Genomic DNA, 13,580 nt, shown 5'->3' with positions numbered 1-13,580 from the left:
GTGACTTCTAAAGACAATTGGTTGCACCAAAGCTTATTTAGGTGTGTCATAGCAAAGGGGGTGAATACTTATGCAATCAATTATTTTCTGTTTTATATTTGTAATTAGTTTAGAACAATTTGTAGATTTTATTTTTCACTTTGCCATTATGGACTTCTTTTGTGTTGATCAGTGGCAAAAACTGCTAATTAAATCCATTTTGATTCCATGTTGTAACACAATAAAATGTGGAAAAGTCCAAGGGGGGGTGAATACTTTTGAGAGCCACTGTGTATTCAATACTAAACCACTGGAGATCTAGAATTTCAGCAAACCTGATTCAACCTATCTAATCGACATTAACAACATGCAGTATAGGCTCATTTGCCTCGCAGAATATGCACATTTTAGGGATTGATGTGCATTTAATTGTATCTGTTGCATTAAATTGTGTACATCCCTCCTCCTGCAATTAAAAGTACATTTGAATAAAATGATAAATTATTTAAATCACTTCAAACACAACAAACATCTCTGACATACTTCTGTCTCACGAAGACTACGACAAGAATGAAATTGCATTGATCAACCAAGGCTGTACGTTAAAACTCCCAACTGTAAGAGTAGTCTTGGTGAACTGATTGTAAAATGCATTGCAGATTTATTTAACTATATCTACCAATTTATTTTAAATATTTTAACATGATTTAGAGATATCTTTTAAACATCTAAATGTTTCTCAGATTTCTGTAAACAAATCTGGGAAGGGTCTAAATGATAATGTGGCTTGCCAGAACTGTAGGCAGGCAAGGAAGCACAGATTCAGCATGAAGAGTCTGCCAGTGGTTCAGAAGGTATCTGAAGCCACTCCCCAATGATCTGGCTTTAATTGCTTTTGGCCGCACATTACACATCAATTTGTAAACAGTGTCCCCTAACAAATAACATTTGAGTCGAACAGTGGATATAAAAAAAAAGTCAAATAGGTGGAGTAGTCACTTTAAAAATCTTAATAAATCGTGTATTTGGTAATGTGTGAGCGTAGTGTTTCGTAACACTGCGCTGTACATTATAATACATGTTGTACATATTACACGTTGTAGTTGTTAATGTTCTGCAATGTAATTTATATGTTTATGCAACTTCATTTGCATATACCTGTAACCGCACGCGTCACTATTATATCATAATCATGTGATGTGCGACGTCAACTACCAGTTTGTGAGGTCGAGTGTCACTTTTCTACTAGGCTAGTTATATGGTCAGCGAGTCCCTGTATTTGAAGGGCAATAAGAAACAATCATGATTGAAAATTTAAAACTACACCCTAAGTTGAGTGTGCCTTTGTTTTTGTTCTATATGTAAGATTTTGCAAGTTAAGTATGGGGCTGTAAAGATTATTACTGTCTACAGAAAACAGTAAGAGAAGTGATATTTTCACCATTCTGTTTCATCACAATTCTCAGAACCCCAGGAGTCACTTTGGTACTGCTGGTTATAGGCTATAGTAATCATAATTCAGGATGTGAAAAAAATATACTGAAGAGCATGTCCTGGCACAATAACTTATGTCTTTGTCAAAGCTAAATGAAAATGCAGCAGACCTTACACTGTGAAAAAGGTCTTCATTTAATAAGCGTAGCATTAGAGTAGCATTAGCGTAGCATTTTGGTCATGCATCTCCAGATGTCAAAATTACATCTATAGTTTTTATTTCTTTTTATTATTACCAGCAGTCTGTCCGCAAGGTGCCCTAAGAGAAAACAATTGTAAAGCAGTAGTATTACAATCACATTTCGTTTTACATAAACAAATATTGACTATATATTCTGTGCACAATTTTATCTGAACTGTGATGACAATCCAGTTTGTTTACTATCCCAAAGGGACGGAAGCTTCCTTTATTCCTGCTTGCCAACAGACTGTGAGAAACAGGCATGCAGCACAGCCACTACTTGAGCACTGAGATCAAAAATGTGAATTTTTTTTTTTGGTTCAATGTAATACTCTAGCATATATACTAACCCTGACTGAATTGTGAACCTTGTTTCAAAAAGCAAATTAGTTTAGCCACACATTCTTGGCCCAAAGTGGGAAGAATTCCCCCTAGCTGCCTCTCTAAGTAAATGTTAATATAGCACTACATTAAACACAAAGCACAGGAGTCAGCTATTTGGTTTCTTCATCTCTGCACTGCCAGGCTCTGCCGTGAAGAACTCTTCTGTTCGGAACAGGACTGGCAGTTCGTAGGACTTCCGCGTTGCTGATTCGCGTTTCTGCAACAGAGACAGAGACAGAGAATTCGACTGGTGAAAGGGAGCCAGAACTGTAGCACTTGTTACAGCGAAACATTTTTCCTAAACCAGGGTCATTCAAAAGCAAACTTGACAACTTATTAACCTGTTACACTTGTACTTCCTAGGTCACTTAACCTCAGGAAGGTCTCTTCTGGGTCACTCCAGTCGTTAGGGGAAGTAGCTTTCTTTAACCTAGTGAAGAACCACATAGCATTTTTTGAAAAATTAAAACATTTTTCAATTAAAATGTATTTTCACAGTCCGCCACATGTATACGCACCAGTACAGACCAAAGCCTCTCATCTCAATACCTTGTTGTGTACGCATGAATTTTTCCCGTGTAACACGTCCATGTCTTCTCAGTCCAGCTCCTGTCACTCACCAGTGTTGAGTTGTGTTGTGTGTTGAGTTGGCTGCCGCTGCATCCTGTACCAAAATGGCTGTGCATTCCTTCCTGGCTTTCATTCAGCATGGGCATTAGAGCCCAAGGGTAACCCAGTATTAGGCTGCATTACACAGCCTGGCTCTACTGTGGAAAGTAAGTTATTTTGTAACTAACCTTTTCATCATGTGTTGAGCTGTGTTAATTAAAGCTGCAGTGTTCATTTTGATGCTAAAACAGAATTTCTTGGTGACTGTTCACTGAATTCTTCCTGTACTTCATTACTAGGAATCGGACTGTAATAGAGGGCTGACTGTTGGCGCTTGGTTGGTAGGTGCTTATCCAAGCCTGCATAGAATGTATCTGATATATATATCAGATCTGGATATTGATGTAATACAGCCATCTGAAATGTCTTTGTATCAGATGGAATTGATGTCACACTGTTTTATGTACGCTTTTATTCAGATTTTCATTTGAAAACAACCTCTTTCAAGGGTAAAAGGGTGATAGATCGATATATCAAACAGGACCGGTACTTGACCGTGCTGGAATCATAGTGTATATGCATGAACCACTTCACACCGTATAAATCAATACGCACCACTGCATTCTAAATTCCATCAGAAACTGTGATTCTAATTCTTGGGGGTTTTATTTATTTATTTTAAAAGTCTTTTAAATGCTTTTCTTCCCCAAAATGACAATTAACTTTGAAATTTTCTAAGCGGTATAAACCACTTTGGACCATAAAACATACGCATGCCTGGGCAGTTAAAGACCCTTGGCTTCACCTCGGGATAATCACCACCAAGGCCTATGTATATTTCACGGAAACCGCACGGCTCGTCGTGGTTTATACCAGTGATGGGCACCAACATCGATATTTTGATATGCTACTGATATCGATAATAATTTCCATATTGCGATATTGTGGGATTTAAAAGAAGATTCTCTTACGGAAAGCTCGCAGAGACTAACTTTTTATTGTTAATACTGCTTAAATGCAAACGCAGTAAAATCAAGTTTATTTTATATTAAGATACAATATACTTTATACACACCAATCATTGCCAGTCTCGTAGGCCAAGAAAAGCTTCTGATTCAATGACATCAGAATGGCAAAAAAATCAACAACCCTGAAGTCTGTGTGCAGTGAATATAGAAATATTACAAGCTTGAGGTGGATGATGATCGGAAAACATAACAAGACCTTGTTTTTCTCTATAGATATTACGAAGCAAAGCACAGCTAAGTTAAAATATGTTAGTGCTTCTCATATGTAAATATCTGTTAAGGTCTGTGTTATGTTAATGTTTATAACTGAATGTACATATCTGATATTGCAATTGTGTGATGATATTAGTCAATATTGAACTACATGCAAGATATCGATTTACAATTTTCATATCATTGCCCATCACTAGTTTGTATATTTTTTTTTTTTTTTTGGATGCTTCCCTGTTCAGATCCACTGGGTAAATGTCATGGACTAGCCACCACAACACCTCACACCAGCTGCCCATGCACAGTTCACCCTGAGTTGCCGTGATCACAAGTTCTTGAAGACCCCGATGAGCACGAACCAAACACCGCTGAAACGACAAGCATGGCCTCCCCCCAAGCCAAACCAAGCTGCATCAACAGTCAAAGCAGCACAACAGCAGAAAACGCCAGTGGAGGTCTGGAGTAAACCACTGATGCTCACATCAATAAACACTGTAACTCCTGAATGTGTGTAAGACTTTTGCACAGCAGTGTATATGGTACTACATATTACCTGTCTAATTAGAAACCCTACCAATCCCTTCGGAACTTGGATGCTACACATTCAATTTAGATTAAAATCAAATAAAAGCCAAAAATTTGAAAACATCTCAGTAAAATTCTTGACAAATGCCTGGACAATGTCCCTTCAGTAGTGAGACCAGCCCCCCCATTAAGATCACATTTTGTTGGCCTCGTGACTGTCCTGAACAGGAGGTGTAACTGTACATATACCGGGACACGGGGTGGTAGGTTAGTGTACTAAATCTGCTGCACATGTAAAATAGGTCCTGCTGGCTCATGCATGGGGCACTAGTTATTATTCTTTAGCGCCAACACACAGTGATGCCCACGTTGTGCATCTTTTTGTTCGGAGGCTTGAGCAACAGGGTGCATCGTATTCTATTATTTTTCTGTCGGTGACAGCCACTAACGACCCCAATAAAACCTCTCAGGCACATACTGTAGCCCACAGGCCTCTCTCAGCGTTGCGCTCCGACCCCCTGCCCGGGCCTGCCTGTTCTGCCTTGTGAATGTGAAGAGCCCCTGTGGTGCATCAGCACTTCTGCTCCTACAATAAACCCCCACGCCGCTGCGTTCCTGCTGGCTGTGCTGGATGCAGTAGGCCTGTGAAGTGCTCCAGCTCACCACTGGGGGAGCGAGTCAGGCAGGGTGAGGAATGCGGAGCCTTGTGGGGGATGGGAGGAGTGAAACAGTTTTCAACCAGGCAGGGGCCCTGCTCCTTCAGGTTGCAGCTTGGGTGCCTTACATAATGCAAGAACAGCAAATACAAAATACCAAGCCAGTTACAGGACTGCCAAAAACCGTGTGCCTTTCCAATGTTATCAGAGCACATCTATAGACTAGGAGCAGCACTATTGTACTACATAGGGTCCTTAATCTACTGAGGCCACAGTGTGAGTTCCTCAAGTCAGACTGTGGCTTTGAAAAGAGACTGTGTTTGTAGGTCAAACACTGTTACCACCTCTAGTTTAAAAATATATTGATGGCGAGACCTCTTATCCTTGACAGAGCAGGAGACCAAAGAAAACTAGATCTCCCGTCATAGGTAGCTTGCAAGCCATTAAAAAAAAAAAAAAAGAGTGCTTTCAGAACTCAGAAAAAAAAAAAATTCTGTTACCACAGTAATCCATCGTCTATCGAACTGCGCGGGACCACAGTAAGGGCGGATATGTAAAGTCGGATAAATGAATCCTGTTTTAAATACCACCATACACAGCTGTACTATATTCACACAATTATTTTTTGGAGATTCCGTTTTTATTAGGGAGCTCTCCTGAATCCCTTGTTTAGAAAGATACAGGGTATTAATGCTTGTGACAGGGTAGCCGTCTGCCGTGTGGGTGAGTGCATTCGCTGCCGAGTGACAGGCATGAGATCGAGACAGAGGTTGAAGTTGATACACCTCGCAGACTGACAGGATTTATTTACATATCAGCACACACCGAAAAGCTCACGTGACGCTACCAGCAATGGCAGCGCACAGAGCACACACAACACCGTGTACGAAAACTTTGGTGGGATCTACAGTCTCTGAACTAATCTTCTCTGTTCAATAATAAAGGAACGTTGCTGAAGAGCTTGATCATGGTGGATAAACAGTTAGGATGGATAAGTGACGGGTGGATACGTGACAGGTTACTGTATAACAATTTGGATAACCTAGCCCTGCATAACTGAATTCAAACACCTGGTAATTGAATTGTACAGCTTGAATGCTGGCTTCTCTCTGGAATTCCCTGCCTATAATCCCTAAGAAAGCGCATTTACTGGAGATCTTGCTCTTGGCTATTATTTTTCTTGCCCACGGATAGAAACAGAATGAAATCCACTGCCTGGGTGAGTTGACAAACACGCCTGGATAACTCACAGATATGATTTTAAGTACCCAAGCTGAAATTCTGTGTCGCTGTGTTACTGCGAGGCCTTGACATTACACGCTGGCTACACCTTCACTAATAGGTGCAGACCTTGCACAGCCAAGATAAACAGACTGAATGTGCTAATAATAATGCAATAAAGCCTTGATCTGGATTGCTTACAAATAGCATTTCAGATCAATTGCTCGTCAGGAATACATCCTTCATTTTATAACTTTTTTCATCTGTTTTCTGTAGTACTGTACTTGAAACTTGGCACAAGGGCAGCCCCCTGGATTTAACACTGGGGACTATGGGGGGAGAAAGGCACTAGATTTACCATTGAGGTCTGGGGGTAGGGGTGAGGGGGGAGGCATTGGATATGAACTACATGGAAGATGATAGGACTAATTGACTAAAAAACATAAGTCCTGCAGGAGGACAGGAAAGAGCTACATTGCTTTATCAAAATGTGGAAAGCCTTAATCAATTATTTAAATAAACAGTCACACATGAAACTGCTGTAACAATATATATATGAACACACAGACAGTGGTGAAAGGGTGAATCATGACTTGTGAATATGTACCTCTATACTACACCTCTATTAATGAATGTGTATATGTATCGAACTGTGGAAAAACACAATTTTATCTGTGTACATATTCATATATGTTACTCTACCTATTTGAATGGAAAATTTGAATAACAAATTAGAAACTAACACACTTCAAATCTCAGCTCACAGTTCTGCTGTTTTTCCCTATGGTTACACCCAGGTTGCCTCATCACGTTTCACACTATAATTGGGGGTTGACAAGTGTTAAATAACACATTTTCAGGATGGGCATATTGTCAACATCCAATTGACAGGCACAAGTTCCAAGTCACAAAAAGACTTTTCAGTAGAGAATTGTGTGAACACTGCTCTCTGTCTGAGTCGAGACACAGGGCTGACAGACACTGCAGCGTGCTCGGCAGTGGAGAGCGGCTAGCTGTGGAAAATACATAACTATTCAAAACTAACCACATTGCTACAAACACCCCATTCCTCTGGTAACTTGATGTTGTACTATTACAAATAAAAATTACCCTAAAATTCTCAAATTCAGGAAAAATGTAGCGTTCGCAAGATGCAGAAGCATTCTATACTCCTGTCTTGATTTCATACCACACGCACAGTAAACCGTCACTATTAAGACAGCCAGTGGACAAAACGTGGCCTTTAAGAGGGCTGTGGTCTTCACTGGGAGGCCTTATTAGAGGAAAGCTGTACCACTGTTATTTTTCTTATTTACTGTGTTAGATTCTATTAAGTCATGTTGCATCCAAGTTTTCAGAGGGTTGGGTAGCTTTACAGCATGTTGGTTTTGTGAGAGAGGCAGTTTAACTGTGTCTTATTACAAGCGGCCTAATATTGACCGTGGCTTTATACTGTTGTTAATACAAGTCTATCCGGACAGAATATACAGTACTGTATGTTCCAATACCAAAGATATTTTATGGTTATATTCCAGGAAACAATTGCTACCTATTTTAGAAAGGATCACCGGTATTCAATAAACCGAATACAGTGTATTCCTCATGTAAGAGATACATTAGCAGCTGTTACTGAAACTCACAGTCAGCCTCCACAGTTATTCTTAAAGTAGGCACAATAAGGGAATGTTGTGATTATGTGATTAGACCTCTATTTCAAAATGGCGTACCTCTCAGTATCTGAGTAGGCTCTTGGAAGGAAATGCCGTGTGCCTCCTCTCCACTGCCCCCACTGCTGAGGTAGTATCAGGGGCTGTGGGCAGAGCTCTCGAACAAAGGAAAGCTGGTGCTGGCCAGCAGGGGCACCAGTCAGCCTCCTGCTGAACAAGCTGTGGGGGGAAGGGAGGCTTCTGTCTGGTAAAAAGAGCACATATGGGGCTGCGGCACTGCTGGCGCCCCCTGGAGCCTGAGAAGGGAACGTGTAACTGCTGGATAATCTCTGCAGACAGGAAGCACAGCTCAGACTCCACTGGCAGGCACAGAGCCCCCAGCAGGGACCGTGTGGGAGACTGACTTGGTGGGAACGCGCTTCACCCTTTATCACTGCTCTTGGGCAGCAAAAGCAATAAATGTATGTCAAAATTATCTGATTTTAGATTGAATCACATTTCTCATTGCTGAATATGCAGTATAAAAAAAGAGGATTGCAATTACAGCAGACTCTTGCTTTCTCTCACCATTAAGATGGCTTGGATCTTAGTCTGAATTAATCTATAATCTGAACCATGCTGGTAGAATGAAATGCAGAATGACAGCAAGCTGAAGATCACAATTCTGGGATAAATGTGTAAAATGTTTACAGTTCTGATTAATCCTGAAATACAAGAATCAAAAACATCAAGATCAAAGACATTTCTAATAGGGTACAGATTACAATCAGTACTACAGATAGATCACTGGAGATGGTTAGCAAGGACATGGCCTCTCCTAGTTCTGCCCTGTAATTCACTAATGACCAATGCAGTGGTCATTACCTGCTGGACAACTGGCTGCGGAGAGAACACTTTCATATCTCCTGGTCTGTTGTGTAGTCTCGTAGCCAAGCAATCACTACTCAACTGCGCCCTCTGTTGGAAGCAGAGGTGGAGCAGCTGCAATCTCACACTCACAGATCTGCCTTTTAATGTGTCTGCTTCGAGCTCAGAGGCTTACACTGGCTTAACCCTTTCAATACTGCACACCTCCAGGAAGGTTTACTTTTGAATGCCAGACAAAGAGTTACAAACTACAGAAACAATCTGAAACTGCCGCTCTCATCCTGTACTGGACCTTTCACAAAGTGTTGCTTTAATCCTCTCTACTGCACTGTAGTGTATGTGCCACCTGGGTCTACTGTACACCTGTTAAACACTATCAACACAACAAATGCACACTGATTTACTGTACATGGTAAATTACCAAGAAGCTATAAAAGCTAATTATAAAGCCCAGAAGCACGCTTTTGCCCCATGGTTCAATGCATTTGCAATAGTTTACCATAGGTTGCCATGTTATTGATTTTTTTTGTTTATATGCATTGTCATCTCTTGCTCTGCTTTACCATATTTTTCAATGTACTGCACAATGCTATGTATTTCCCATGGTACATGCTGCGAGTATTATAACTCCATGCTAGGCTACCGCCACACTGTGCTCACCTTTAAGCTGGCAGGCGCTCTGAATGTCTGCAGTATTTTGCGGACGGTCTTAGGGAGCCCCCGATGCTCCTTTTCCGCTTGAAGAAGCTGCTCTTCCAGGAACACTATGCTGGTCCCCACCATCTGCACAAACGCCTGCAGAGACAGGGGCCTCTGTTTGTATACTTGTACAAGCACTGCCTGCTTGACAGTACAGCAAGGCTAAGCTTCTGAACAAACCCAATAGAAAACCAGGTGAGAACCTGCTGAAGCACCTGTATACAGCAGTTCCATAGCATTCCTCTGCCATGCACTTTCATTCATTATATAGGGTTGAAACGTGCAGTTTTGAAAGAAACGCATGCTACAGCAAACAAATATTTACATTTCAAACCTTGATACCTGTGTAGCTAATGGAAGTGCAAAATGGAAGCACGGAATTATTTTGTTAGCTACTTTAAGAACTTTTATGAAAGAGAATGTCTTATTGTACTTAGTGTAGGATATTATAAGCCTTTCTCACAATCGGGGCACTGTATAAATGTGTCTCAATAAGCTCATAACTGACATATCAAATACGGTATGTTTAGGAAATCTGTTTTGATTTGCTCTGCATTTCCTTTCTGTAGTTGGATGTTTTGAATTTCTATTCGACATAAAAGAATAATACCAATAAAATACAAATTCCAAATGAGGAAAGGCAGAGAATATGCAGAATATTAGGTGACTATTATTTTAGTTTGTTATATGGCAAACTTTCTTACCATTTTCCTCTAAATTAGATGAAAAATGTTAAAATGTGTTCTGTTGGAACAATAATTTTCAATATTACACAATCTAATGTACAATAAAAGAGTCTGAGCAGTGTTTGCATAACCTTAAAAACCCTGCCTACCTCGATCTTATCAATTTTGGCATAAACATTCTTCATTTCAGCCGTTTTCATTGTTATATAAGGGATGTGTTGATCCAGAATCTCTGAAGAGTCCTTGCGTATCTAATAAGACAATACAGAAAGAACAGTATTCATAAAAACATGTTATACACAGTCAGCAATGAACAGCTGACGTGGGGTCCTAATGCTTGCTACACAGGATGTGTACATATAGTGTGGTGGGCAGATTAATGAGCTTCACTTGATTCCTTAACCAGGATTCTACAATCCTCTGTCTCATAACCTTTTAGTGCTAGTGATATAGTGACTGGCCCCCTTTTCTTCTGCTGAAGCTCTTTTGGTTTTTGTAGGTATTTCAAAAACAACAATATAGATGAGAAAGTGCCAGGATGCAGCAGTTTATCTATAACATTCGCATGTCCCTAATTAAGGGGTTAAAGGGAAGAACAATCAATAATAGGGTAATACTAATAGAATGGAAGAAAGTGGTTAGCACTGATTTTTACACGTTTTTTTTTAATGATTACAGCCTCTACTTCCTTCAACGTGAGGGCAAGAATCGGAGGTTTCAAACCAACCAAGGTTCACCACTAATTGGAAACCTACAGCACAATGAATTAAGCAAGAAATCATCTTGCAAACTACACACCATGTCCAGCATTCCACAGAACTCGTCGAGTCTCGTCAGCATCTCGTCCACGCTTTCCCGCAAGCCTGTAACCTTCCGAAGAAGAGGGACACGTTTAACACGCCGCCACACCACGGAGGGGCTTCAGTCTCACTTGCTTTGTTTTCAGATTCATTTCATACAGCAGTGTGCACATGTATTGGATCACCCCATTGCTTGTGTATATAATACAGCAGTGTGCACATGTATTAGAACACCCCATTGCTTGTGTTGTTTTGATTTGTTGTGCTATGAAATCAAAGCACTGTAACTCACAATCTCTCAAAATAGGCAAATTAGTGATTGTCTAATGTAATTGATGACTTTAATAGGCCACACATGCAATTCATTTAAAATAGCAAGAGAAAAGGAACACATAGCCACACATGGTAAAATACACGAGACTTTTTAGAAGTTGTTTAACACGTCTAACTGAGGCACAGTGGTCTAACATTTCACAGGAGTGCCCATAGTTTCCATATCACTGCTTACAGACCGATAATTGAAATTATCATAGGTTTTCATGCAGGTAAGTATACACAGAACATAAATGACAAATGTTGAGGTGTTCTAATAATTTCCACACTACTGTACGCAAAATTAATTTGACCCCGTAGCCCAATTTAGATCTGCAACATGCGTACCGATCAATTTCAACAATCAGACCCCCTGCTCTCATTTAATAATGAAACAAAAACTATTTTTAAATTGTGTGCTGCGTTTGGGTAATAACTCGTGTGCCTGTATTTTTAACAACTAATGTGTTGATTAAACATCCTCTCCCCTGACATGAATTAAAATACACGGACACCTTCATGTGTCTTAATGTAAATAAACTAGCCGAGCTACGCAGCATTTTGCAATAAACATATTATACGATCGCCTAATTTGACAACCATCATTTCAATTCCATGATATCCTGTCACCTCCTCACTGGCATCTCTGGTTAAATAAACACAGTATTCCTCATCACATCCTTCTCCCACAGACTGGTCCTTGTTTTTATCCTCCGCAGTATCAGTGGGTCCGATCTCTATTCCTCCTTCTTCCATACGCTGCAGCTGAGTCCCTGCGTTGCTCGCCTCAGCCCTGGTTTTACTCGAATAATCCACTGAATTCTCCATCTCGGCAATGTAGCAAACACTTGCAGCTGGCAGCTTCAAATTGCAATTGAAACGGTCTCTCTTCCTCTTTTTGCACGGACGACTCCGACGCGCTTCCGCAGGATAATAATGATGCATTATCCTGCAGGCTACAGCGGTCAGACGACTTTCTATAGTGTGTACGGTGCGTCTGAAAAACCGCACACACCTCCCGGAAAGGGTAAAGTCAGATTACTAGCTCGTAGGCACCTTTTCGTGCTGAGAATGCTTGGTTTATCTGCAGAGTTACTTCCTTTTAATTACTGGTAACGTGAAACCACACATCTGGTTTGTTTTGCAGCGCCGCCGTTTGATAGCCTGTTACATTTGGGGAAATTAAAATAATAATGTTAATAATAAAAGGTACTAATTATGGGTACAGAACTCCTAAGACAGTTCGAAAAGGCTTGAAATCGTGTAGGGTTCTTGTACGTACCTAATCAATGTACAACATTCGTTTTTCTTGTTAATCTCTGTCAGATATTGAAATAAAGCATATTTTGTAGTTTGGTAAACAACGTTTGTTTAATGGCATTTGGAATGCATGTGGGGAGTCGTATTATTATTATTATTATTATTAGTAGTATTATTATTATTATTATATTCAACCTTTTCGTTTAAAAAAGCATTCAGAATGACTGCATTTTTAATTCATAGTAACAGCAGCAAAATTCATGTTCACAAAATGTAAAAAATGAGCTTCAAAGACTTAATTCTAGAAAACTAGAATAAAACAAATCGTATTGAGTCGTATCGTATTGGTTGGCAATCCAGAAATGTATCAGACTAGTCCTTTCCACTAATAACAAAACATAAGTATTGTTTAAAACAATAAGTTCTTGAAATAAAATGTTGTTGTATAATAAATATTAGGACCGCCAGGTGTCGCTGCCATACCACGCTCTCCGGACCGGGGTGTTACAATATATATTAATTTGATCTACCCAACATTACCAAGCTGTCCAAGATTAGAATATACAAAGTAATTTCAATCGCACAATCCTACCTGTACAGCACTCAATAACAGACCTGTGGATGAAATGTGTCCTGCATTGTGAGTGAAGTTTCAGAGCAACTGTGGCATAAAGAAACACCTCCAAGATCCTCAGAGCCATATCGATTAGGAGGTCAAGGTCAATCACGTTTATTTTAATAAACTCTACAGTTCTGGCCAAAAGTGTTGCATCACCTAGAATTTTAGGACTGAGACAATTTAAAAAATAAATGCAAAATAATTAGCATGTAATTAAAGAAATTGCAAAATTATATCTCAAAAGTCAACAAAGCCATAATAGTAGTACAGTATTTCATGTTCAATTTCAATATGTCACATCTTTGAACATGTTCATTTTTCGCTAAGTATATGGATGACTGCAAAGCGGTATGTAATTCAATGGGTTACAGCAACATTATTCA

General features: G+C 39.9%; 1 protein-coding gene across 2 annotated transcripts; it reads right to left on the bottom strand.

The window, feature by feature from the left end:
- Positions 1-769: 769 nt before the first annotated feature.
- On the bottom strand, positions 770-12,371 carry LOC121319221 (biogenesis of lysosome-related organelles complex 1 subunit 4-like). 2 transcript variants are annotated; one of them, XM_041256425.1, is made up of 5 exons: positions 11,949-12,365; positions 11,005-11,076; positions 10,356-10,457; positions 9,482-9,616; positions 771-2,255 (listed from the first exon to the last, which is right to left on the bottom strand). In XM_041256425.1, the coding sequence occupies exons 1-5, from the start codon at positions 12,261-12,263 to the stop codon at positions 2,145-2,147; spliced, it is 735 nt and encodes a 244-aa protein (XP_041112359.1). In that variant the 5' UTR covers positions 12,264-12,365; the 3' UTR covers positions 771-2,144. The 2 variants fall into 2 exon arrangements, with proteins under 2 accessions (XP_041112360.1, XP_041112359.1); XM_041256426.1 differs by lacking the exon at positions 9,482-9,616 and having other exon boundaries at positions 770-2,255; positions 11,949-12,371.
- Between the last annotated feature and the right edge of the window lie 1,209 nt (positions 12,372-13,580).

This window comes from Polyodon spathula, chromosome 8 (assembly GCF_017654505.1).
Source record: "Polyodon spathula isolate WHYD16114869_AA chromosome 8, ASM1765450v1, whole genome shotgun sequence".
Classification (NCBI taxonomy): Eukaryota; Metazoa; Chordata; class Actinopteri; order Acipenseriformes; family Polyodontidae; genus Polyodon; species Polyodon spathula.
Note: the sequence above shows the minus strand (reverse complement) of the source record. Positions and strands in the feature narration are given on the sequence as shown.

Excerpts from the sequence above, each read along its gene's own strand:
- LOC121319221 (XM_041256425.1), bottom strand. The coding sequence starts at position 12,263 with ATGCATCATTATTATCCTGCGGAAGCGCGTCGGAGTCGTCCGTGCAAA. Across the intron at positions 11,077-11,948 it reads CCAGAGATGCCAGTGAGGAG|GTTACAGGCTTGCGGGAAAG; the intron begins GTGACAGGATAT and ends CTTCTTCGGAAG. Across the intron at positions 9,617-10,355 it reads CCAAAATTGATAAGATCGAG|GCGTTTGTGCAGATGGTGGG; the intron begins GTAGGCAGGGTT and ends CTGTCTCTGCAG.